Source organism: Lissotriton helveticus, chromosome 3_1 (genome assembly GCF_964261635.1).
Source record: "Lissotriton helveticus chromosome 3_1, aLisHel1.1, whole genome shotgun sequence".
In the NCBI taxonomy this organism is placed as follows: Eukaryota; Metazoa; Chordata; class Amphibia; order Caudata; family Salamandridae; genus Lissotriton; species Lissotriton helveticus.
Genome location: NC_136061.1, coordinates 661,830,524 through 661,853,850, shown reverse-complemented (window position 1 = coordinate 661,853,850; position 23,327 = coordinate 661,830,524). Strand labels below are relative to the sequence as shown.

Here is a 23,327-nt window from a genome sequence, read left to right as displayed (position 1 = left end):
GTTGTACTATACATCTCAGCCCTACCTTCCCATCTCTCCAAAATAAGAGCATTTAATCTGCTTTAAAGCGATCACAAGTACTCCATCAACTAGGAAAATGCGCCTCATTTTGCCTTCTGTTCTCAGAATTTCAGCGACATGGTTCATGGCGTATGCAAAGAGCATGGGAGAAAGGCAGGCACCCTTGCCTGGTGCCTCTGTTTTGGGTAGAGATATGTTTGCCAGTTCGCACACTGAACCCTGGTAGAGAATATAGCAAGGAGATCCACTTAAACCAATTGCATCCTATCCCCATCTATTTGAGCACAACTAACCTGTATACTGTCAGTTAAAGGTGACAACAACTTTTTCCAGGTCGACCAGTACAGCAATGGCACCATGGAGGAAGTCATATGGGGTTTCTTCCAGAATTCTGAAAAGGTCTCCTAATGTTTAGTGAGGCGTTTTGTGTAGAAATTAACACATTTTTGGTCCAGATTGATCATAGAGAGAGGATAGAAAAATAATGGTAGAACTTTCCACAGTATTTTATATTCCAAATTCAAGTTGGATAGAAGCCCTAGGCAGTATGTCTCAATGGGGTCTGGCGAGAGATAGAATCATGGCCTCTCTAGTTTTTTGTTGTTAGGCTTCTCTGTTCCAGGTCAACCGAGTACATTCAAGTTAACTGTGGTATGCCAAGCCGTCACTTCCTGAGCTTTTGCTTTGACCATGTCTTTGAATGCTTCTCTCACCTTTGTTACAGTCACTGGGACATCCAGCGACTCAATGGGACATCCAGCGACAGCAGGGTTCAGGGATACTGTATCGAAGTAGGATTCAATGTTGCCTGGTGATGCTCCTTGCTTTTCCCCATACTCGGTTATATAGTACTCTAGGAATGCATAATTGCATTCCTTATGGAGATGCACCACCTGCCAAACCAGAGTAGGAGTTGTCCATCTTTTTCTTATTCACTGTGGGATCTCAACTTTTATTCAGTGTAATTAAAGCACCTACATTTTCTGTAGCCTCCCTATGGGAATGGATGAGGGTTGTCAATCCCATGCCCTTCCCAGTAAAAGAGGGTTATGTTCAGGTAAAGTCCACCCAAGGTACTCCAAGAACACCACAGCAGGGTTAGAAGGCTTGTGCACACAAAATTCAGTCACATCTTGCATAGAAGTCATGAATCGGGGAATAAAAAGTGTACTCCCTTTTCCTGTGTCTCCATGCATCAATGACTCTCCAGTATGTCAGCCACTTAAGAAACCCCTGGCTTGCTAACTAGTGGTGGATGGGAACAGCCCAATGCCACAGACAGCATGGTGTTCCAATCACCTCCCATTATTGTTGGAATATGTAGCCATTGAGCCAGTTTTGAAGGTAGATTAGTCAAAATGGTTAGCTGGTCGGCATTGGGGGCATATATGCTATGTAATGCAATGTCAGCCCTGTGTAGTTAAACCCAGATGATGACAAAACGGCCTCCTTATCTGTGTGAACCTCTGCAGTCGTGAAGGGTACACCTGGCCTTGTGATAAATATGCTTTGTGTAGAATGAGAACTACGTGGAATGTGGCGAAGGCAGATCCAAGATGGCGGAGTGAGGATCCGGCCGTACGGCAGCAAACCTGGAGGCTCCCTCTAAAGCCTTCTCTAATGGAATAGAGGAACGGCTATGGTCCCGATATCGATAAACACGCAATAAACTTATTTGCAAACTCATTTGTAACGGCGAAAGGACCTTTCAGAACAGAAGCTGCGAGTGGCACTCACCGATGTTAGGGCTCCTACTCGCTACACGGCGTCTTCAGCACTTTCGGCAGACGATTTGCGGTCTGCTTGAGGGCTCTGGGCTTGGCTAGTCCGGTTTTCATCTGCCGGCACACACCTGGTGGTCAGATAGAATGTCTTCGAAGAATCCACCTCGGACCACACATAACAGCAAGAACACTACGGGTACCGCGGCGGCAGTCGCCCCCCCCCCCCCCGCCTTCTCTGCCAGCAGCTACGATAGCTGCGGCGCCTCCTAACGCAACAGCGATGACGACTGTAGTGGCGGCTGCAGGAACTGCTCCATCCGAGCTCCCTGTTCTTCCCGCGACGACACTCAAGGAAGCACTCCCGGAGCGTGTAACTACCGGTGAGCAGATACTGCGACCCCCCACGCTGGTGACGGGCACACTTATGAAAATTGCCGGTAAAAATGCAGCAAAGTTGGGGGGGAAGCCGCCGGCTACAGAGCGAGGCACGATTGGTGCTGAAGGAAACCGGGCACTCTCTGCCTCAAAGCATGCTTCTGGTATGGAATCCGTAAAAGATTCAGCAGGGTTACGCACACAGCTACAGCCACAGCCTAGCAACACTGTATCTGTCTCTGCAAAGACACTTAGTAGCACCACTATTAAGCAGACACCAGCCGCCGAAATAATGCCAGTGGTTGCAGATGGCAATGGCAATGATAGTGTTAGTGCTGCTGCACTGGCTCTAGTTATGGAGGATTTGAATTCAGCCTCTGCAGAAATACTCCCAGATGCAGAACCTGGACTGGCCATTTGCTCGGCAGCAGAGGATGCAGGGGTATGCAACATAGAGAGGCACATTACTCACTCTATCACCGGAGAGGTGGAAGATGAGCACATTGATGAGCACATGAAGACTGTGAATTGGATACGGAGGATGAGGGGGCTGAGAAGAACGGCCCCCCTGACTGGGCAGCAAGATCTTTGGTGGAAAGAAGACGTAAACCAAAAAACAAGGCTAAAGCAAAAAAAAAAAGGTGGTAAGACTAGCACTACGTTAAGTCGGCTTATTACGAGCAATAATTCATCTACAAAGAAAATCCTGGTTGACAAGAGTCCTTTGAGAAAGTGGATTGAGGCGAAAGGCCTAGTTAAAAATATGATGCTAAATATGACGCTAAGACTGTCGGGGACTAGCCCTATGGATCCTGAGTCAACTTCAAGCACTCCAGGTTGCCACTTCTCATCAGAGGCCAGCGCATCACATGTTGCATTACATGTCTCGCCAAACCTATCTTCAACGGTGCTAACTGAACAAGAACAAGAACTACTACTACTAACGCTCGAGCCTGGGCATACAGTCTTGACAAGTGAGAACCTGAGGCTTAACAGTAATATAGAGTCACCAGCCACTGGTACTGTTTCCTCTCCTGCTCCTGATGCCCGTGCCTTAGCCTCAACATTTTTGCCATCACTCTCCGCGATGGATAAAAATTTGAATACATCACAGGGGCAGGAAGGTGAGATACGGCAGGAAACTGGTTCCTCCCAGCTGGATATTATACTTCAATTACTGAATAATCAACGCACAGAGGCTCAACAACACTATTTACAACTGAGAGAGGACAATAACAAGATGCAGACCTCACTACAAGAGCTGACCACTAATTTTGGTGGCGTTTCGCAGGATATCGTAGTTACAGCATCGGGTAGTGGAGGTAGAGGAAGCCACCGCACGTATGAACACTGAAGTTAGCAATCATGATGCCCAGCTGATTTCGCTTCAGATAAAAGTTGAGGACTTGGAAAATCGACAGAGACGTTCAAATTTAAGATTGTTTGGGGTACCGGAGGGATCTGAGGGCTCTGATTCAAGGGCCTATCCAGTCGGTTTAATGCAGAAGGCTTTCCCAGACCTGGTAGATTGGGATTGGGACTCGCAAGTCCAACGGGCACATCAGTTGCCTCTGGCTCAGTAGAATAGGGAGAGTAAATTCCCACGCCCCTTTCTCATCTACTTTGGCAATTTCTTATTGCGCCAGGCTGTCTGGCAGAAGGCTCGACCTAATGCCCCTATAGCTATAGGGGGACTCTCTATATTTGCTCGCTCTAATTTAAGAAAAGCTACAATGGACAGGAGGTGGGAGCTCCGCAAATTGATTGGTCCAATTAAATCTAGTGGAGGACAAGCTTATCTCCAGGAACCTGCCCGCCTTAAGGTCATTAAAAGTGGGCGCACTTACTTCTTTAATGATTTTAAAGAAGCTGAAGCATTTCTCTCCAGCATTAGTACGGGCAAGAGCTAGAGCTAGATTAAAAAAATTCTGTCTAAATAAACTAGCATAAACTAGCATAAACATGTTGTAGATGGCGCTATGGGTAGGGAGGTCATATGGTAGGGGTCTTCTATTTAAGAATTATTTTCTATGGCCTTTCTTCCTTTTTTTTCTCTTTTTGCTTTTGAGAGGGATTGGGGGCCTCTTCAGGTACTCTACCGTATGCGCTGCTACTACAGCGGCAGCAGAAGCTGAAGGGTGGTTCCTCCCCGGCTTGGGTGGGAGCTAGGGGGGTGGAGGGTGGGTGTTTGCTGATCTCCGCAGGGTGGGGGGTTTTGGGGGGGTGAAAATTTGAAAAAATTTATTTCCAAACTGGCGGGGAGACATGCAATCAGGAATAAGCTCACATTTTTTATTGTCTGTTCTAAGGATAGAAGATTACCATTTGCTTATTGGTTTACTGTATATTTTATATTTAAATGTATAAAATAAAATGTTTAGCATAGAATGTAGCAGGGCTAAATAGCAAAAAGAAGAGATCTTTGGTGTCGGAGGAGCTAAAGTTACACAACCCTTATTTTTGCTTACTATCTGAAACCCATATAGCTGGTAAAGACAAAAAGCTACTTAAGCAATTGGGGTATGACATTGTAGGCTGTTCTACTTTGGGGGCCTCTATCAGAGGGGTAGTAATCCTTAAAGACACACGATTCAGGGTAGAAACTCTGCAAACTGCTTATGATAAAGATGGTAGATGGGCCATCGCACAGATGAGCTTTGAAAATAACAAATGTTCGAGGCATGTGGGCTGCTGAATTCATATCTATAGCATAGATCGCCGCCTAGTGTTGGGTCCGGATGATTGCACCTTGTTGTCCTGGAAGAGTCTTCGAAGTATCACGAGATAGGTGGCTCCTCCCCTGGACTACAGTGCGCATGGGCATCGACTCCATCCTTAGATTGTTTTTTTCCGCCATTGGGTTCGGATGTGGTTTCGTTAACTCCAGTTCGGAATCAACAAAAACTTACTTTTTCAAGGCCAAAAGGCCTTCTTTGACCCGTCGGTATTGTTCGCGTTCGGTGCCTCACTTAACTCCTACTTTTCCAGTCGGATATCCCGTGAGTCGTGATACTTCGAGGATCGAGGCCCAGTCGACGCAGCAAGACTACGACGGCATGGAACGAAGTCCATTCAAACACTGTCCCGTGTGTGGATCCAAATACCCACACATCGACGTCCACCCGGTCTGCATCAAATGCCTGTCGCCGGACCACGACGAGGCCAACTGCATGGCCTGTTCCAGGTTTAGGTCGAAGAAAACCATCAAGCTTAGGCGCGCGGCGCGCCTAGAGGCCCGACGATCGGCTCCGGCACCGGTGGACATCTTCGTCAATGAAGAAGCGGACGAGCAACAGGTCCATCTTCAAATTTCGCCTCCTTCGGTGGTCGTCGAGTCCGACTACGAAGCGGACGCTGAGGGCCAAGACGTGGAGGAAATCGTCGAGGAGGTAGGAGACGACGAGGAGGCCTACGGGGCCATGGAAGATAGCTCAGAGGAAGAGCTATACCCCGTTCGTACTTTTACTAAGGCTCGGGTCGAAGGATCGCCACATGGCCTTACCCTAGACCCTACACCAATATCCACGGCCCCGCCTTCCGGCCCGGCCACGGACACTTCGGCGGAGCCGCCATTACCTAAATCGAAACCGAAATCGAAACTGTCGGTATCGACACCAACTAAGATGGCCGACGCGCCATCGAAACAGAAGACGACTGCTCCCCCATCGACGCCGTCGTCTTCGGTGGCCTTGAAGCCAAAGAAAAGTGTCGCACCCTCAACGGCGGCGAAGGTGGTCGAGGACCCCAGCTCACGCAGGACCGTCGATTCGGTGCCGAGCGCAACAGCCGACCCAAAGCCCAAGAAAACGGGTGAGGCCGTTCAAACTAAGGCCGTCGAGCCGAAATCCACCAGGCCTGTCGACACAACGGCTGTAAAGGCCGCGAAGCCGAAGTCTAGCACTGCGGCGCCAAAGGTCAAGGTTGCCGTGGCGAAGTCGTCGACGTCCACTGCTGTGGTCGGGGATCGCAGTGCACCTCAATCGGATGCGCAGAAGGTGTCGGCACACGAGTCTGGAGGTGGACCGAAGACATCGGTCGGGTCTACGAAGCCGTCCGCTTCCTTCACCAAACAGGTCTCGGACTCTCTAAAACGTATTAAGGACAGAGCTTCCGCGTCAGAACCGAAGATCCCTTCCGGCGCAAAAAACACTGTCCCGACGCCACCGGCTTCGAAGCAGATCCTGTTCACGCTACCACCTAAGGTGGCACCGAAAGCCTTTGCACCACGACCGGTGCCCAAGGACCCGGAGAGGTCGAAGTCGACTCCCCCTGCTGGGGGTTTCACGCGTCCGCACCACTCTTTGTCTGAGCAGTCGGAGCAGTACAATGACGCCGAAACCGGGAAGCTGACGCTTCTGAAGAGGAAAATTACGGCGTCACAGCCTTTGGAGGCCTTCAGGATTCTCCTGAAACGCAAAAGGCCTGAAGAGGATGCTCCTGTGCTGGTTGAACCCAGCATTCAGCACCCTGCAAGGGGGGCAACCCCATCGCCCACCTATTCAGATGGAGAAGATGGGGCGGAGCAGGATGAGGAGTATAATTTCCCAGCCCACACTGAGCCTGATGAGCAGCAGGACTCGTGGGTGGACACAGGTGATCAGGGGGATCAGCAGGCGACCCTTGACCCTCAGGTGTTCAACATCAAGACGTCTCCCACCGAGGATTCCACAGCATTTCATGCTTTGATAGAAAGGGCACCTAAGAACCATGATGTGGATATGCATGCTGACCCTGTGGAAGCTGACTTCCTTTTTGACACTTTCTCAACTGCAGGAAAAACTGTGAAAACTCTTCCCATGCTGAAGGGGGTCCTAAGGCATGCTGCGGACATTTTTAAGGAACCCACGAGAGCAAGGGTTGTTAACCCTCGGATTGAGAAGAAATACAGACCGGCACCTGGCGATCCAACATACATAAGGGGCCAATTGCCGCTGGACTCTTTGGTGGTCTCTAATGCTCGCAAACGAGCTAACTCTCAAACCACGGGTGAAGCTCCTCCCCCGGACAAAGAGTCAAAGGTGCTGGAGGCGTCAGGGAAGAGGGTAGCAGCACAGGCGGCCAACATCTGGCGCATTTCAAACACACAGGCGCTGTTGGCCAGATACGACAGGGCACATTTTGACACCCTAGAGACCCTGTTGCAACACCTGCCAGACCAATACAAGGAGGGGGCTGAGATGCTTATACAAGAGGGCAAACTCCTTTCCAATGCTGCTATCAAGTGCGCCCTTGACGTTGCTGATACAGCGGCTAGAGCGATCAATACTAGCGTGATGTTGAGGAGACAGGCTTGGCTCCGAATTTCCGGGTTCAAGCCCGAGATACAGACAACCATCCTCAACCAACCAGTCAACCCAGACAGGCTGTTTGGTCCTGAGGTCGACACCACACTGGAGAAAATTAAAAAAGATACTGAGACTGCCAAGTCCATGGGGGCTCTCCAGTCACAGCAGTTTCGTGGGAACACTTTTCGTCGCTCAGGCAATCGGGGTGTTACCAGAGGCCAAATGTCACAGCAGACGCAGTTCAACAAAAGTGGGGCGCAGTCATCCTACCCCAAACAGAGTAGAGGAGGATACCGGGGCAACAGCTCCAAGGGCAGAGGCAACAACAGTTCCCGTTCCTCTGCCACCAACAAGCAGTGACTCCCTGTCACTGCCCCCCGACCACCCAACACCTGTCGGGGGGAGACTCCAGCGGTTCCTGTCAGTGTGGCAGTCCATCACCACAGACAGGTGGGTCAAGCAACTTATCCAGTTCGGCTATTGTTTAGAGCTGACAGACACTCCACCCAACATGCCCCCAAAACACCGTCCTATGTCACAAGAGCATTTGCACTTATTGCAGCAGGAGGTTCTGGCCATGCTGCAAAAGGGCGCAATAGAGCTCGTGCCAGTGGTGGAAGAAGGCACAGGGGTATATTCCCTGTACTTCTTAATCCCAAAAAAGGACGGCACACTCCGACCGATTCTAGACCTACGGCCCCTGAACCGGTACATCCTCTCAGAACATTTCCACATGCTAACACTGCAACAGGTTCTTCCATTGCTGAGCAAGGGAGACTTTTTCGCAACCTTAGACCTCAAGGATGCATACTTTCACATCCCACTCCACCCCTCCCACAGGAAATACCTCAGGTTCACCATTCAGAACAAGCCCTACCAATTCAAAGTACTTCCTTTCGGGGTGACCACAGCCCCCAGAGTGTTTACCAAATGTCTGGCGACGGTGGCGGCGCACCTCAGGAGACAGAACGTCCATGTCTACCCTTACCTGGACGACTGGCTTGTTCAAGCAAAGTCGGCCCAGCAGTGCGCGGCCGACATGTCCCACACCATTCACCTTCTTCACAGTTTGGGGTTTTCGCTCAACTATCCAAAGTCGCACCTTCAGCCAGCACATGTGCGGCAGTATTTGGGCGCGACGATAGACACTTTGGCGGCTACGGCTCAGCCAAACCCAGCGAGGATAAGCAACATGCAGTCGCTAATCCTGAAGTTCAGACCACAACACTCACTGCCTGCGAGAGTGTTCATGCAGTTGATAGGCATGATGGCCTCCTGCATATTCATAGTCCCGCACGCAAGGCTACATATGCGTCCACTACAAGAGTGCTTGGCACGTCAGTGGAATCAGGCTCACGGACAGTTGAAGGACCTAGTGTTGGTGACCGGTCGGGCATACAGCTCTCTGCATTGGTGGAATCCACACAACCTTTGCAAGGGCCGACCGTTTCAATAGCCTGTGCCACAGATCATCCTGACGACGGACGCATCTCTCCAAGGGTGGGGAGCTCATGTGCTCCACTACACCCTGCAGGGACTATGGACGACGCAGCAACAGAAGATGCACATCAACTACTTAGAACTGATGGCGATCTTCATGGCATTGAAGTCCTTCAAAGTGCATCTGTGCAACAAGGTCGTGTTGATCCGGACGGACAACATGACCGCCATGTACTACATCCAAAAGCAGGGAGGTACACACTCTCCACAGTTGTCTCATCTGGCTCAGAGCATGTGGAAGTGGGCCATTCAGAGGAACATCTTCCTCATGGCGGAACACCTCCCAGGCAAGGACAATCAGATGGCGGATCTGCTCAGCAGGTACAGCCATCAAATGCACGAGTAGGAGTTACATCCATCTGTACTCCGCCCGTACTTCCAGCAGTGGGGTCATCCAGAGATAGACCTGTTTGCCACAAAGGAAAACGCAAAATGCCAAAACTTTGCCGCCAGGTTCCCTCACCCACAGTCGCAAGGCAATGCGATATGGATGAACTGGTCAGGCAGATTTGCGTACGCTTTTCCCCCAGCAACTCTAATCCTGCTGGTGGCAAGAAATCTCAAGCAACACTCGATGACGCTCATCCTGGTTGCTCCAACGTGGGCACGCCAACCATGGTACACCACGTTTTTAGAACTTTCCGTGGTGCCGCATCAAAGGCTGCGCCTCACACCCAGGCTTTTGACGCAGAACCATGGAGACATTCAGCATCCAGACCCGCAACAGCTCAACCTGGCGATCTGGCTCCTGAGGTCTTAGAGTTTGGCTACCTTAATCTGCCCCCTGAATGCATGGACATCATCCGGGAGGCACGTAAGCCCACTACACGAGCTTGCTATGCAGCGAAATGGAAGCGGTTTGTCATTTACTGTACTGGTCACAATATCAACCCGCTAGATGCATCCATTCCTGATATCATCTGCTATTTGTTACATCTCTACAAATGCAATCTAGCATATGCTTCCATTCGGATACACTTATCCGCCATAGCGGCTTATCTCCAAAACAGGCGGCATCTCTCAGTCTTCAGAGTGCCTGCCATTAAAGCCTTCCTGGAAGGCCTGAAGCGCGTCATCCCTCCCAGGACCCCGCCAGCTCCGGTGTGGAACCTCAACGTGGTCCTCACCAGGCTGATGGGCCCACCTTTTGAGCCTCTACATTCCTGTGAGATTCAATTCTTAACATGGAAAGTAGCTTTTCTAATTGCCATTACTTCTCTACGGAGAGTCAGTGAGCTGCAGGCGCTCACTGTACAAGAGCCATTTATTCAGATTCATTCCAACAGGGTTGTGCTGCGCACTAACCCTAAGTTTCTCCCAAAGGTGGTGTCGCAGTTTCATATCAATCAAACCATAGAACTGCCCGCATTCTTCCCGAACCCTGAAACAGTTGCCGAACGAACGCTCCACACTCTTGATGTCAAAAGAGCGTTAATGTACTATATTGACAGAACAAAAGATTTCAGAAAGACACAACAGCTCTTTGTTGCCTTCTCAGCCCAGCACAAAGGCAACCCCATTTCCAAAGCAGGAATTGCCAGATGGATAGTTAAGTGCATTCAGATTTGCTATCACAAGGCAAAGCGCACTTTAACGATTCCCCCCAGGGCCCACTCCACTCGCAAGTTGGGGGCCTCCATGGCGTTCCTCGGCAATATTCCTTTGGAAGACATATGTAGAGCAGCCACATGGTCTACACCACATACGTTCACTAAGCATTACTGTGTAGACGTACATTCCAAGCAGCAGGCAGCTGTAGGGCAGGCTGTTCTTAGGACACTTTTTCAAGCTTCTGCAACTGGCACGGGCAGCCGCCGTTAATGGAGGGACTGCTATGTATTCTATGGTATAGATATGAATTCAGCAGCCCACATGCCTCGAACTGAATATGCTACTTACCAGTATGCATCTGTTCTTGGCATGTAGGGCTGCTGACATTCATATCGCCCGCCCTCCTCCCCGGCGCCCGTAGCGGTTGCAGACTTCTTCTTCTTACACATACTTTTAGACATGGTCATCGTTTACACTATTGCACTCCATCTTTGCCACAATGGCTAAAAACAATCTAAGGATGGAGTCGATGCCCATGCGCACTGTAGTCCAGGGGAGGAGCCACCTATCTGGTGATACTTCGAAGACTCTTCCAGGACAACAAGGTGCAATCATCCGGACCCAACACTAGGCGGCGATCTATGCTATAGATATGAATGTCAGCAGCCCTACATGCCAAGAACAGATGCATACTGGTAAGTAGCATATTCAATGTTCTATGTGTGGTGTATGGCTCTAACCAGAATGAACCCAAGCTTTTTGACTGCTTAAATGTAAAACTTTTGGATTGGGAGGGGGAACTCATCATAATCGGGGAATTTAACTGCATCATGGATTATAAGATAGACACCACTAGGACCGGAAGCTATCAACGAATGTAAAACTATTTTGGACTTATGCAGAATCCATAACATCAAGGATGCATGGCGGTACCTACATTCAAAAACACCGGGGTATACGTACTACTCTGCACCTCACAAACTTTGCTCTAGATTGGACATGGCCCTAGCTAGTGACAATTTACTGGATGCTAGCTTAATGACTATTTGCCCCCGAATCTCCTCGGATCATAACTCTATAATATTGACATTCTCTACTCCACACATTAGGACAGGTTCAAGACCATTTTCTTTTCCTAGATACTTAGTATCAGATCTAGCTTACATATCACCGCTCAAATTGCATCTTGTTGATTTTATAGAGATCAACATGAACACGGCTACCTGCAGTATGGTGTGGGACGCCTGTAAGGCAAGTATCAGGGGCTTCACACAGGCTTATGTTATCAGACAAAACTTGGAACATTGCAAGTCTAAGGTACTATTGATGTCAAATATAGCTGACCCAGAAGAACTATTGGTATCAGTGTTACGATCAAATCTGTCTACGATCACAGAAATAGGTCTCAAACTTGGGCAATTAAAATGTGATATTAAGGCTAAACTTATTAAAAAAAACAGCGTCAGAATACACAAGTATAAAATTGCGCAATACGAGGGGGGGACAAAATCGGTAAAATTTTAGCCTATAAAACAGCGGAAGATAGAGCTGGTACTCTGATCACTAATATTCGGGGTACTGGCAACAAGATTTACTATCAGCCACATGATATTCTAGAACAATTTGCTGATTTCTACAGAGTTCTATATACGCCGGAATCTACACCAAGCTTAGATGCAATACGAGACTACGTAGATGAGAACCTAACAAATATATATGGTAATTTAGGAACAGACTCACTGTCCGACACTATAACAGGGTTGGAACTTCATCAGGCCATCGCTGCACTACCTGTAGGAAAAGCGGCAGGGGAAGACACTATTCCCCTCGAGATCTATAAAGCCTGTCTGGAAGAATTGGAGCCTCTGCTGCTGAGGGTTATACAATCTGTTGGGCTAAACGGAAAAGCTCCTAACTCATGGAACAGGGCAAAAATTGTCTTTTTTCTTAAAAAGGGCAAACCGAAAGAGGAGAGGGGGTCATATAGGCCCATCTCGCTGATTAACGTGGACGCAAAAATATTTGCGAAAATATTAGCATCAAGGCTGGCCCCTATCATGCCCAGGATTGTTAACCCGCAGCAGCATGGGTTTATAACCGGGAGGGACACAACAATGCATGTTAATACGGCTATAACGTCGTTTGACGTGGCAGGGATGGAGTCGACCCCACTCGGCATGATCTTATTAGATGCCAAGAAGGCGTTTGACCGAGTGGGGTGGGACTATCTCTGGCACGTTATGACCAAAATGGGGTTTGGGGGACAATTCTTAAAGGGTATACAGGCGTTGTATGATAACCCTATGGCTTGTATCAGTTATTGGGGTCAATCTTCTTCAGATTTTTTAATTTCTCGGGGCACCCGTCAAGGTTGCCCCTTGTCCCCTTTATTATTTGCCCTTTCATTAGAACCATTTTTGTCTGCTCTTCAGTCCCAATCTCGGATTGTACCTTTTAGGTCCAGTTCAGAAATACTAAAAATTACGGCATATGCCGACGACATTGCCATATACTCACAAGATATTATCGAGGCACTTCAAGGGATTTCTTTTGAGGCCTGCAAATTTGGGAAAGTATCAGGCTACAAGCTTAACCTACAAAAGACACAAATTATAGCCAATTACACACCAGCGGTGGCGGTCCCTGAGATCTGTAAAGTTGCCACATATTTAGGCGTTAAAATCTCGGCCAAAATACAGGAAATTAATAATATCAACTATAATGAACTAATTAAATCCACCATCTTATCACTTAAAAAATGGCATAGACTACCCCTGAGCTTAATCGTCAGAAACAATTTAATAAAGATGAAGATACTGCCTAAATACGTGTATCTCATTCGCTCTATTCCATTAGCATTAAACAATTCAATTTTTTAACCAACTAGATGGAATATTCAGCAGCTTCATATGGGGGTATAAAAAAGCGAGAAGATCATTGAAGCTTCTAAAAAATGGCACTAAAGAGAGCCGTTTAGATTTCCCCGATTTTAAGCTATATTTTTGGTCTTCATTTGTAAAACGCCTTCGGTCCTTATTAAATAGAGAAGACGCAATATTCTTCCATGTATTTATGTTGAAAAGTGACTCAAGAATGTTTCTGCTCCGAACCAACCATCCCAATTACTACAAGAGGGTAAAATTTAAGACCGCTCTGGACATTAATTAAGATCTGGGGCAGTATATTAACATTTTGCAAGACTTCTTTTTACCATCCGAAGCTGCAATTATGGGACAACCCTGGCCTCCCGGGAATTTTCAATGATGGTACGGTCTCTAGATGGTCTAGGCTGGGAATCAATGTTTTGGGAGATCTTTATGGCACACAGGGATTTCTAGACTTTCGTACACTCAAACTCATATATGATCTACCTGAAACTATGAGATTTAAACATTTGCAGATACATGATTTTTTGATTAACAAAAAACAGATCCACGACATTCCTGATTGTGAGATCTGGAACTGCTTATATTCAACTAAAAATAAATCAGTAATATGTGAAGCCTACAGGCACCTGAGTTTATTCAAAGCAAATGACTGCTCAAAATTAGCAGAGAAATGGAGCAGACAGCTTGGCTTAAACATAACACCTAAACAGATAACACACTCTTTATCGAATTTTAACAACTTAGTCCGGTAATCTAGCCTAAGGCTGCAACAATTCAAAACCACATGTATGATATACTATACACCTGAAAGAATCTCTAAATGGTCTACCAATAACACCTACAGTGATCGCACGAAATGTCCCAAATGTTCCGCTGAGGCAGCAGATTTGGAACACATGCTGTTCTCATGCCCCAATCTTAGGGAATTTTGGGGGGAAATATATAAGGTTATGAAAATCAAGAAGATTGAGCTGCCCGTAATCACTGCTGCAACAGTTATACTTGATATATACCCTGTTTCCTCGCCTTGGTCTGCTCTAGCTACAATTTTTATGTCATGTGCAAAATTAACTTTGGCCAGAGCTTGGACCTACCCTGAATCGCCTACTGTATGGGATTGATGGGCCTTAGTAACAGAGATCCATTCAATGGAGCTAGCCTTAGCGAATCTCAGGAGTACGCTCATTGATCAAACATGAAAAGAACTGGGGCAACTTTCTCTAACATGATCATTATTAGATTATTAAATCTTTCTTTTCTCGCAAATACTTATGCTTTAGCTTTCAGTTCCTTGCTATATATATTTTTTTGGGGGGTATTTATGTGTATGTACCCTATTTTCAGGGCAGGAAAAGTAGTATTATTTTGTAACATGTAACAAGTGGAATCTTCCTAAGCAAGCATCGACGTGAGAGTATATAATTTCTCCCTTCTATGTAGTAATGATTATACTTTTTTTTCTCTCTGTATGTATTAACATATGTCTTCCTGATCGGTTTGTTAAATAAAAAATTTTAAAACAAAAAAAGAGAGAACTACGTGGAATGTGTTTGTTTCCACCACCTACACTGTAATCACTCAGATTCATGCTTTGTTAGGGCAGTCTCCTGAAGGAATGTCACCTGGGCCTCTGTTTCAAACGCGATACAAAGCTGGTGTTTGCTGACCATGTAAATCAGACAACCTCTGCCTTTTTAATTACCCTGAACGTTTTAATAAAAATCCTTCTCTTTCTTCCCCTAGAGCTAAACAAAAACTGTAATTTCAGCCCTGACTTTGCAAGTAGGCTCTCAGCAGCGCAATCTCAGTAAGTTGCAAATTGTCCGAAATACTGCAGTCCGAGTGCTGCTGAACCTCCGCAAATTCTGTTCCATTTCACAGAGCATCCTTGATTTTCACTGGCTGCCCATTAGGGAGCGGATTAAATTCAAGGTCCTATGCTGGGCCAATATGGCCCTTCACGATGTTGGTCCTCTCTCCCTCCAAAAGACTTTAAAGGGGGATGCACCGATCCATATTCTTTGATATTCTACTGCCAATAAGGTAGTGGTTTCTAGGATTAAGAAGGCCCTTTGGGGGGGGAAGAAGTTTCTCCAAAACTACCTGTAAATGGTGAACTACACTGCCTGATCACTTAGAGTGCAGACCAATTTGCTTAGTTTCAGAAAACAGTTAAAAGACATGGTTGTATCCTCTCCTTCAGATACTGTTTCAGACACAGCGCCAAGAAGCCTTTTTTGGTATTCATGTTCTCTACAAATATAGCAACATTAATCTTAACATGCACTTTGAATCTTTTATTCACAGAGCCCATTCTCAAACACTTCAAGTAAGAAAAATGTATTTGTATAGACTATTAATTTTGCTTTACAGTCCTATTTCTGCCACATGTCATAGTGTGGAGGCCCACAGGCAGAATAAAGGAGATAGACCTCCAGTCACACCAACACAACTACGCATCTCACTCTTTTCTTATTAATCAGTGATCACCCAGGGTTGGAACCTTCGTAACACAAATTGGCCATGTCCCAACTCCCAAACCCCAGAACAGAAAACCAACGGCACTACCGTCCAATTAACTCTGAAAATTGTATAGAGTACAAAAAGGACACTTTTCTTTTTTTTTATTAGACTGGTGCAGTGGAATCCAGGAGGAAGGACACTGAATGGTTTTCAACTTTAAAGTACCTCGAAGTTCTGGCCTTCAGTAGTACCATATCTCAATCCCTATAAAGAAGAAGTACGGTCAAAGACTTGTTTCTTCAGAGCGTTTGTGATCGAGCAGCTTTCACCTAGCGCCTTCTCTGTCTGATTTACTTGTCCCGCAACGTTTGTTGATTGTCCCATGTCTGCCACCATTGTGTCAATCTTTGCTTCTAGGACCTCATTCGAGTCAGACAGTGATTCCATGGTCTTGTCTAATTTATCTGGTGGAGCGGATTTTTGTTCTCTTTCTATAGTTCTTTGAGCAGAAACACCCATGGCTTGTTGCCTCATGATTACTGCCTGCTTCTTATTTACTTTTACTCTGCCCATATTTGATTATTGGCCATCTGAACACTTTCAGGTCCGTGTGGGGTTGGTCACAATCTGATCCAGTGAGTCAATGGCGTTACTTTGTTCCACTGTAATTCCTAGGTCACCTATTTTTTGGCCCAATAGCCACAGTTCCGTCACTGTTTCTGTGGCAATGTGGTTGCTGTTTTTTGTCTTTCTTTGATGCTGTAAACACACCATTATATTAGCGCAGGACATGCATGCGATCCTGAAAGCTTTGATGTGCTGTGTTCTTTTGCAGCCTTTTGGCAAAGGCCGCTTTGATGCTTTGCCTATTCAAGTCAGTATATTGTTTACATGGACATTAAGCAAATATACGAGGTATCAATCATTTCTGATGCTTGTGGTACTTCCAGACAATAGGAGGCTCTAATTGTCCCTTATTGGTCTTGGTTGTTGGGCATATTCTCCAGCCCCTCCTGATAAAGCAACCTGTGTGCCTTTTCTTATTCCCAGACCTAATTATAGGCTCTTTTGTAAACCGACTTGCCCGCCGAAATCCTAAGATTTGTTTTCTGCTTTTGTCTGCAGCCTTTTGCTTCGGCCCCCACCTCCCATTGTTGTGCCTAGTGTTTATGCATTCCCTCCCCCCGCCCCCCTTGTGTGTGTACTCTCACCTCGAATTTGGGTCTCTAATGGGTTGGTGTGCTCCTCATGCAGGTTTCTCAAAGTCGTTGCACTCAGGATACCAGTGTGAGGGCCTTCCCCAGTGTTTCCTGAATGTCTCCCTTTCACTTTACTACCCGGTTGGCTTTCCCACTATTTAAGAGGGTGTGGTGCTACTTGTGCCTGTAGGTATCAGCCTTTGAGTTCTCCTTGTGTACCTTAAAGGTTTACACTACCTTTGGGATACCCTTAAAGCCTGAAGCAGGGGCCTTTTTTGTGGCCTGGTTGTACTGTGCTTTATATAATCTTCAGTGATCTTTTTCAGGCAGGTACCAAATCATTTCCGGTGCTGTAGTGCTCCTTTCTCCTCCAGTGGTGTCTCTGCTTCGGTACAGCTCTCTCTGATGGACAGCATGGCAGCTGGCCAGGATCGCAGGAGAATACATCTTGCCATATGAACGTTTGGCCATGCCCAAAATACCCCCACCCCTCCTGCCAAATGGCGTATATAGAGTTGAATTATAATATTCAGTGAGATGAAGATAAAAGTGATGCAGCAGTCTCCTTTTTGTCATCCCAGACGCTGCAGGTAGAGTACTGATAATCGTTTGATTATGATTTTAAGGATTTTTTAATGAAGTATTGCTAATCCACCATCTGTTTCGTCTGTAGTATCTAGTCTGATACTCGGTATGATGAATATGTCCAGCATACGGTGAGAGATTAAATAGTCCAAGTTTTGGTCAGAAAGATTTGCTCCAGGCTGTTAAAGCTGATTAAATATGGCATCTCCATGTCTGTTTTCTTGCTAATCTGAAGTTGTGCAGGAGGCATTTAAAGGAGTGTATAGTGTTACTGGGGGGAGTCGGTATTGTTTTACCTTCAGTCAAGTTGTCTAGAGGAAGTATCTTACCTATATTCCCTCTACTGCAGAGATTAGTTCAATCTTTGTCCATTCATCAGTGTGAGTTATATCAGTTAAGTATATTGTCAATGTCCTTTTTGGACACAGGGTCGCAGGTCTCCTCAGTTAGGGCTGTCTGTTTTTGTGATGCGTAGATTTAATGATAGATTAGTGTTTGAAAGTGAAATGGAGGTACAGTGCGTTCTCTGGTGAGGCCACCTTGGTGTTAGTGAAGATAAGGGAAGTGAATCAGTATGAGCCAACCTTGAAGAGGAGTGTGCACTTATAAGCTTTTGGCATTTAGATCCAGCTACCAGGTAGGAGTACTCAATTGAGCCACTTATTACATGAGGTAACTGCCCTCTGCTGCAGGTCGCCAGAGTACATCTGCACTGGTGGTGTCAATGCTACGAGAGGAAGTGTATCTTTAGAATTGTATTGTATTGATGATTTGTAAAGGCCGTTGGCTACCCAGGGGCGTCCCAGCGCATTAGAAAAGAGTGAGTTGGGCTGGAGAGGCTGGAGTAAGAGAAGCTGAGTGAAAAGTTAGATTGGAATTTTGCTGAAGAGCCAAGTTTTTAATAGTTTTCGGAAGGTGAGAAGGTTAGGTTCTGATCTGATAGGGAGGGGAAGGGAGTTCCAGATCCTAGCCAGGTTGTAAGAAAGCGAGCGGCCTCCACACCTGGCCTTCCTAATGGGTGGTACTGAGGCGAGGTGGGAGGTCGTAGATCTGAGTGGGCGGGAGGGTAGATAGGCTTTCACCAGGGGGGAGTTAATAGAGGGGCCTGTACCCCAGTAGGATCGGTGTGCGATGCACATGCTCTTAAATTCAATTCTGGATCTCACCGGGAGCCAGTGAAGATCCTTCAGTCTGGCTCTGACTGAAGTTCGGCGGGGGATATCCAGGAGGATTCTTGCCGCACAGTTTTGAATTACCTGGAGTCTGTTAAGTGTAGATTGTGGGGCCCCCAGATATAGGGCGTTTCCACAATCGAGACGGGAGAGGATCAGGCCTTGAACCATAATCTGTCTTGAATAGAATGGAAGGAGGGGGAGAATTTTGCGGAGAAGTCTCATCAGCCCGAAGCAGGTGGCAGCAAGCTTGGTGGCTTGGTAGTTGAAGGTTAGAGTGTGGTCGAGCCAGATGCCTAGGCTCTTGATTTGCTCCTTGGGTTGGGCAGATGGGATTGATGGATTTCGAGATGTTATTTCCAAGGAGCATTATCTCTGTTTTGTCCCCGTTAAGTTTGAGACAAGAGCTAGACATCCAAGCAGCGACGGCTTCAAGGCAGATATGTAATCTGTGATGAGAGTTCAGAGGGGGGTCCAGTGCTACCACTAGCTGCGTGTCGTCCGCGTAGGTGACAATTTTCACCCCGAATGGGCGGACGACATCAGCTAGGGGGCGTAGGTAGACATTAAAAAGGGTAGAGCTCAGGGAGGAGCCCTGAGGCACTCCACAAGTGAGGGGTTTACTGGCTGAGGTGAAGTCCCTTTCAAAGACCTGGAAGGATCTATCCGTAAGGAAAGACCTCAGCCAAATGAGTGCTGTGCCTGACACTCCTATTTTGTTAAGCTGGTGAAGTAGTCATAGAATAAGTAATATGGTATGTTACACTCCCTTTACCGTGTGCAAAGGGCATATGACTTGAGGCTTTGGCATTGGGGTCTTGTGATGTTCTCAGCTGTTCTGAGTCTTTGCATCGAGTGCATACATTGTACTTCAGCAGTAATGGAATTATGAAATGGAAAATGTGGCATTCAGGTTTCCACATATTTTGTCCATAATGTTATTTACAGTTTGGCCTTAGTGCCTCAGTATGCCAGTATAGAAGTGAGAGACTGAACGAGGAAATGTGCATTCTTGGGTCTGGGTGTCGAGTAAGACTCCTAAGCCTCCCGGGTACATCTATGGCAGTAATGGTTGACTGACCAGGCCAAGATCTACAAAAGATCGTTTAAGTAACATGCAGTAAATCAGCAGTGCCATTTACTTACTTTTCCTATTAGCACTTCCCAAGTTGCAGCAGTTGTTTAGAAGTTGGGACCATTGAAGCTGGCTCCATAGGCATTGTCTTCTGAATTTCTGTAATAGTATGTTTGGTCTCTGTGTGTGTTGTCCCAGGGATCGTACCCTGAAAAGTGAGTCAGATGGATTTTTGGCCTTCTTTTGAACCCATGTGCTTGAAAGGTGTGAGAATGTGGTGTAGGTGGGTTACAGGTTTCCTCCAAGAGTAGGCATGCATTTGATGCTACTGGAAATCTTGGAGTGGGGTGTACTTTTGTAGGGACTTTTCATTGAATCAGAGTCTGCAGTCCGTGAATCAAGGAGTTGAGCTTGTTCAGAGGTCACCTACTGTCCTTTGCTTTATGTGCGCCCCCTACACATCTCCAAACCCAGTATGGGAGTTGGTTTGTTAAGAGTATCCCAAACATGCCTTTTCTGAAGGGTAGGGGTGAGATGTTGCTTAACTATCCTCCCTAACCATTGTGTGAGTTGTTACTTAAGAATGATCAGCACACACAATTTATCACTTGTAACTATATGATATATATTAATTGGGTCACAGGATGTATAAACTTCATTCACGTTTCTTTTTTTCAGAGTAATTTCTTTATTCAAATCTTCATAAAAATGACTTTCACAATGTAGCCTACGCGTTTCGTCTCCTTACGAGAGACTTCTTCAGGGCTTAATGTGTTAGCTAACGCCTAACAACCACAGATGCCTTGTTCATACGTATCCAACCAATCCATATTCAATTAAAAGGTCATATCATCATTCAATGACTTGTGTATTTTTTGGGCAAACACTGTATGCTTGTTGTCATTTTTTTTAATCTCATACGGTTGTGTCATAATTCTTCTCGTATGAATGGAAAGGGGTTTCTCAGAGCATATGTTCTCAAGCTTATGATGGCATTATAGTTGTGCACTTAGTTGGTAGTGTAACGCGACAGATTAAAAACAAAAAGTTGTCCTTGTAAGTTATTTTTGTACAGCAGTCATCTATCATCCAGCTGTGTTGGGAGTCAGTCTTTATGTTTGTGTTGTGCGTGAAGGCTGTTCCAAGCTTCCTGGGCTCCCAAGACTCTGAGTTAGTATGTTTATCTTTGTGGGTATTCCTGTCGTGGATGATTTCACGACTGTGCCCCTCATGCTAGTGAGCTTGTGGGGATACCAAATTCCAGGGAACGTTATGTCCATGTGTTCATTTATTGTGTGGTCTCTGAGTGTTGGGTGAGGAATCCAGTATTGAGAAATGTGAAGTATGGAAGGGCTGTTTTTTATGTGTGCAGTCCTGTGTTGTATGGGATTTGTCCTTGGTGTGTTTGGAGTGAAGCAAGGGCAGAGCTGTCTTTGAGGTGCAAGGTATGGCGGGATGAGTCTGGCTCATGTTTGAGGACAGATTCTACAGTGTCTGAAGTGAACCGAGATGACCCTGAAATGTGAAAGGAAAGGTGAAACATGGAGGTTCAGAAATTTCTAGTGATTCAAAGTAATGTCCTCCTTTGTCTGCTCTTCTCAGGTAACTATCCTGTTTGCAGATCTTCACGCCTACCTCGACAACATGAAGGCACCTTGGGAACTCCTTGAGCTTCGTACCCGCTACTATGAGAATCTTATCAAGGCTATGCTCGAGACCATTCAAGTGCCACTGGAGAAACTGCGCTTCATTCAAGGAACTGACTACCAACTCAGCAGGTGAGGGCTAGCTCACCTTCACCCAAGTGCTGCTGGTGATAATATGTTTCATTGGGGAGACAGACTACTGGTTCAACAAATTAAGCCAATCTACTCTCACAGAGAAACGTATTACACAAATCGCAAGGAAATGGACAGAGTGTAGATTTATAGGACAACATTGCTTGCTGTGGTTGCACATGTAGTCTTAGCCTTTTTTCATATTTCAGGGATGGCTGCCAGTTGGACTACACAAGATCATGTGCCCTCTCATGTGATGTTAGAAGCCTGACAGGGGGTGGCTCCACCCTGTCTGTGACTTTCTTATCATAAATGTTCAAATGGTATTAAAAATGCTGCCTTGTGGGGTCTTCTTCTCAAGACTGTTCCTGTTCAAAGAAGGGGAACCAATAGTAATGGGTTGTTTACGTGGGGATGATGAGGTGGAAGGTGAGACTTGGAATGGAAAGTAAAAGGATGCTAAAATAGGCAAACATCCACTTTTCTTCCTACGCCATTTATTTGCCCAGTGTGCCCACCCATATTCTTCCATGCACAATGTAAAACATGCTTTTTGCCTTTTGTGAATTCTTAGCAGCTAGTCCTCAGAGCCCCTTCTACTTGCACATATGTTTGGATTTTTTTGCGCACCTTAAGGATTTGTGGACTTTGGGTGATGTCTGTCCCAATTTTATAGGTTTTATTTATTTAACAATGTCTTTATGTGGCGTGTTTAAGCTGAAGACACTCCAGTATGTATGTAAGTAAGGCATATTTCTAGAGTGCTCATACGCCTTAGCTTCATGGTGCTGTAGTCACAGGATTAGTGATTGTTTTATGAGATCTTTGTAGTATTAGACAGTCCTAACCCTATGCTTCTACTTTTTTGCTTTTATTTCCTTATTCTCCGGTTTTGTTACGTCATGAGAAAAGATTGTTTGTGAACTCTTCTTCTTCATTGTGTTCTGTGCTACCCAAAGGGAGACTGCCACTTTCCAAAATCTTCTAGGCATTGTTCTCCCAGTGTTAAGAGGATCATCATCGTGTTTATATTTAAATACATTTGTTTTCCTCTACGTTTATTCAGTTTAGTCCACATTGCTCTTAGTTACTGTTTTGAACTGCTGATCATTTTTCCTTTGGGCAACAGTATCCACAATAATTGTTGTTGCTAGATCTAAGGCTGTTCTTTGCCATGTCTTTTGATACAAGTTTATGTGACTTGGCGGACGTCTGTAATTTAGTCTTTCTGTCCTATTTGTCCCTTCTATTGCTTGGTATATTTGCTTGTATTGTCTTCCAGTCTGTCTATTTTGATATTCTCCTTTATAAGGAGTTTTACCTGGCAAAGTGAGGGACTGTCCTAAGATGGTAAGTAAAGCTTGCTTCGCCCATTGAGACTATTTATCGAATCGAATCACTGACGTATGTTTTTCTGGGACTATTAAGCATGAAATTTGCGAATTTCACCTTCCAAGAATTGATTAGTTCTTCTCAGGTGGCCTTTTTTTTCTGTGTAACACAGTTTACGACATTGTGTCTAATCACTAAGCACTCGCAATCTGCTTCCTGGATTGCTGCGTGGTAGGAGTTTCTTCCACATGTACTTTTGAATGGTTCCTGCTTCTTGTGTCGCATGTACTGGCACACCCTCATTGGTGAGCGCCTTCCATCACATTGAAGTCTATTTTCGTTTGGGTGATCAAAGGTTTATTTCAGATGCTTAATCTTT

The 23,327-nt window shown here is 46.0% G+C and overlaps 1 protein-coding gene across 2 annotated transcripts in view; it reads left to right on the top strand.

The window, feature by feature from the left end:
- YARS1 (tyrosyl-tRNA synthetase 1) overlaps window positions 1–23,327 on the top strand; it is a 176,024-nt gene that overhangs the window by 131,156 nt on the left and 21,541 nt on the right. For both annotated transcript variants that reach the window (XM_078680744.1, XM_078680742.1), the window contains one exon: window positions 21,441–21,616. In XM_078680744.1, coding sequence (XP_078536870.1) covers window positions 21,441–21,616 — 176 coding nt within the window. The remainder of the gene's footprint in view (window positions 1–21,440; window positions 21,617–23,327) is intronic.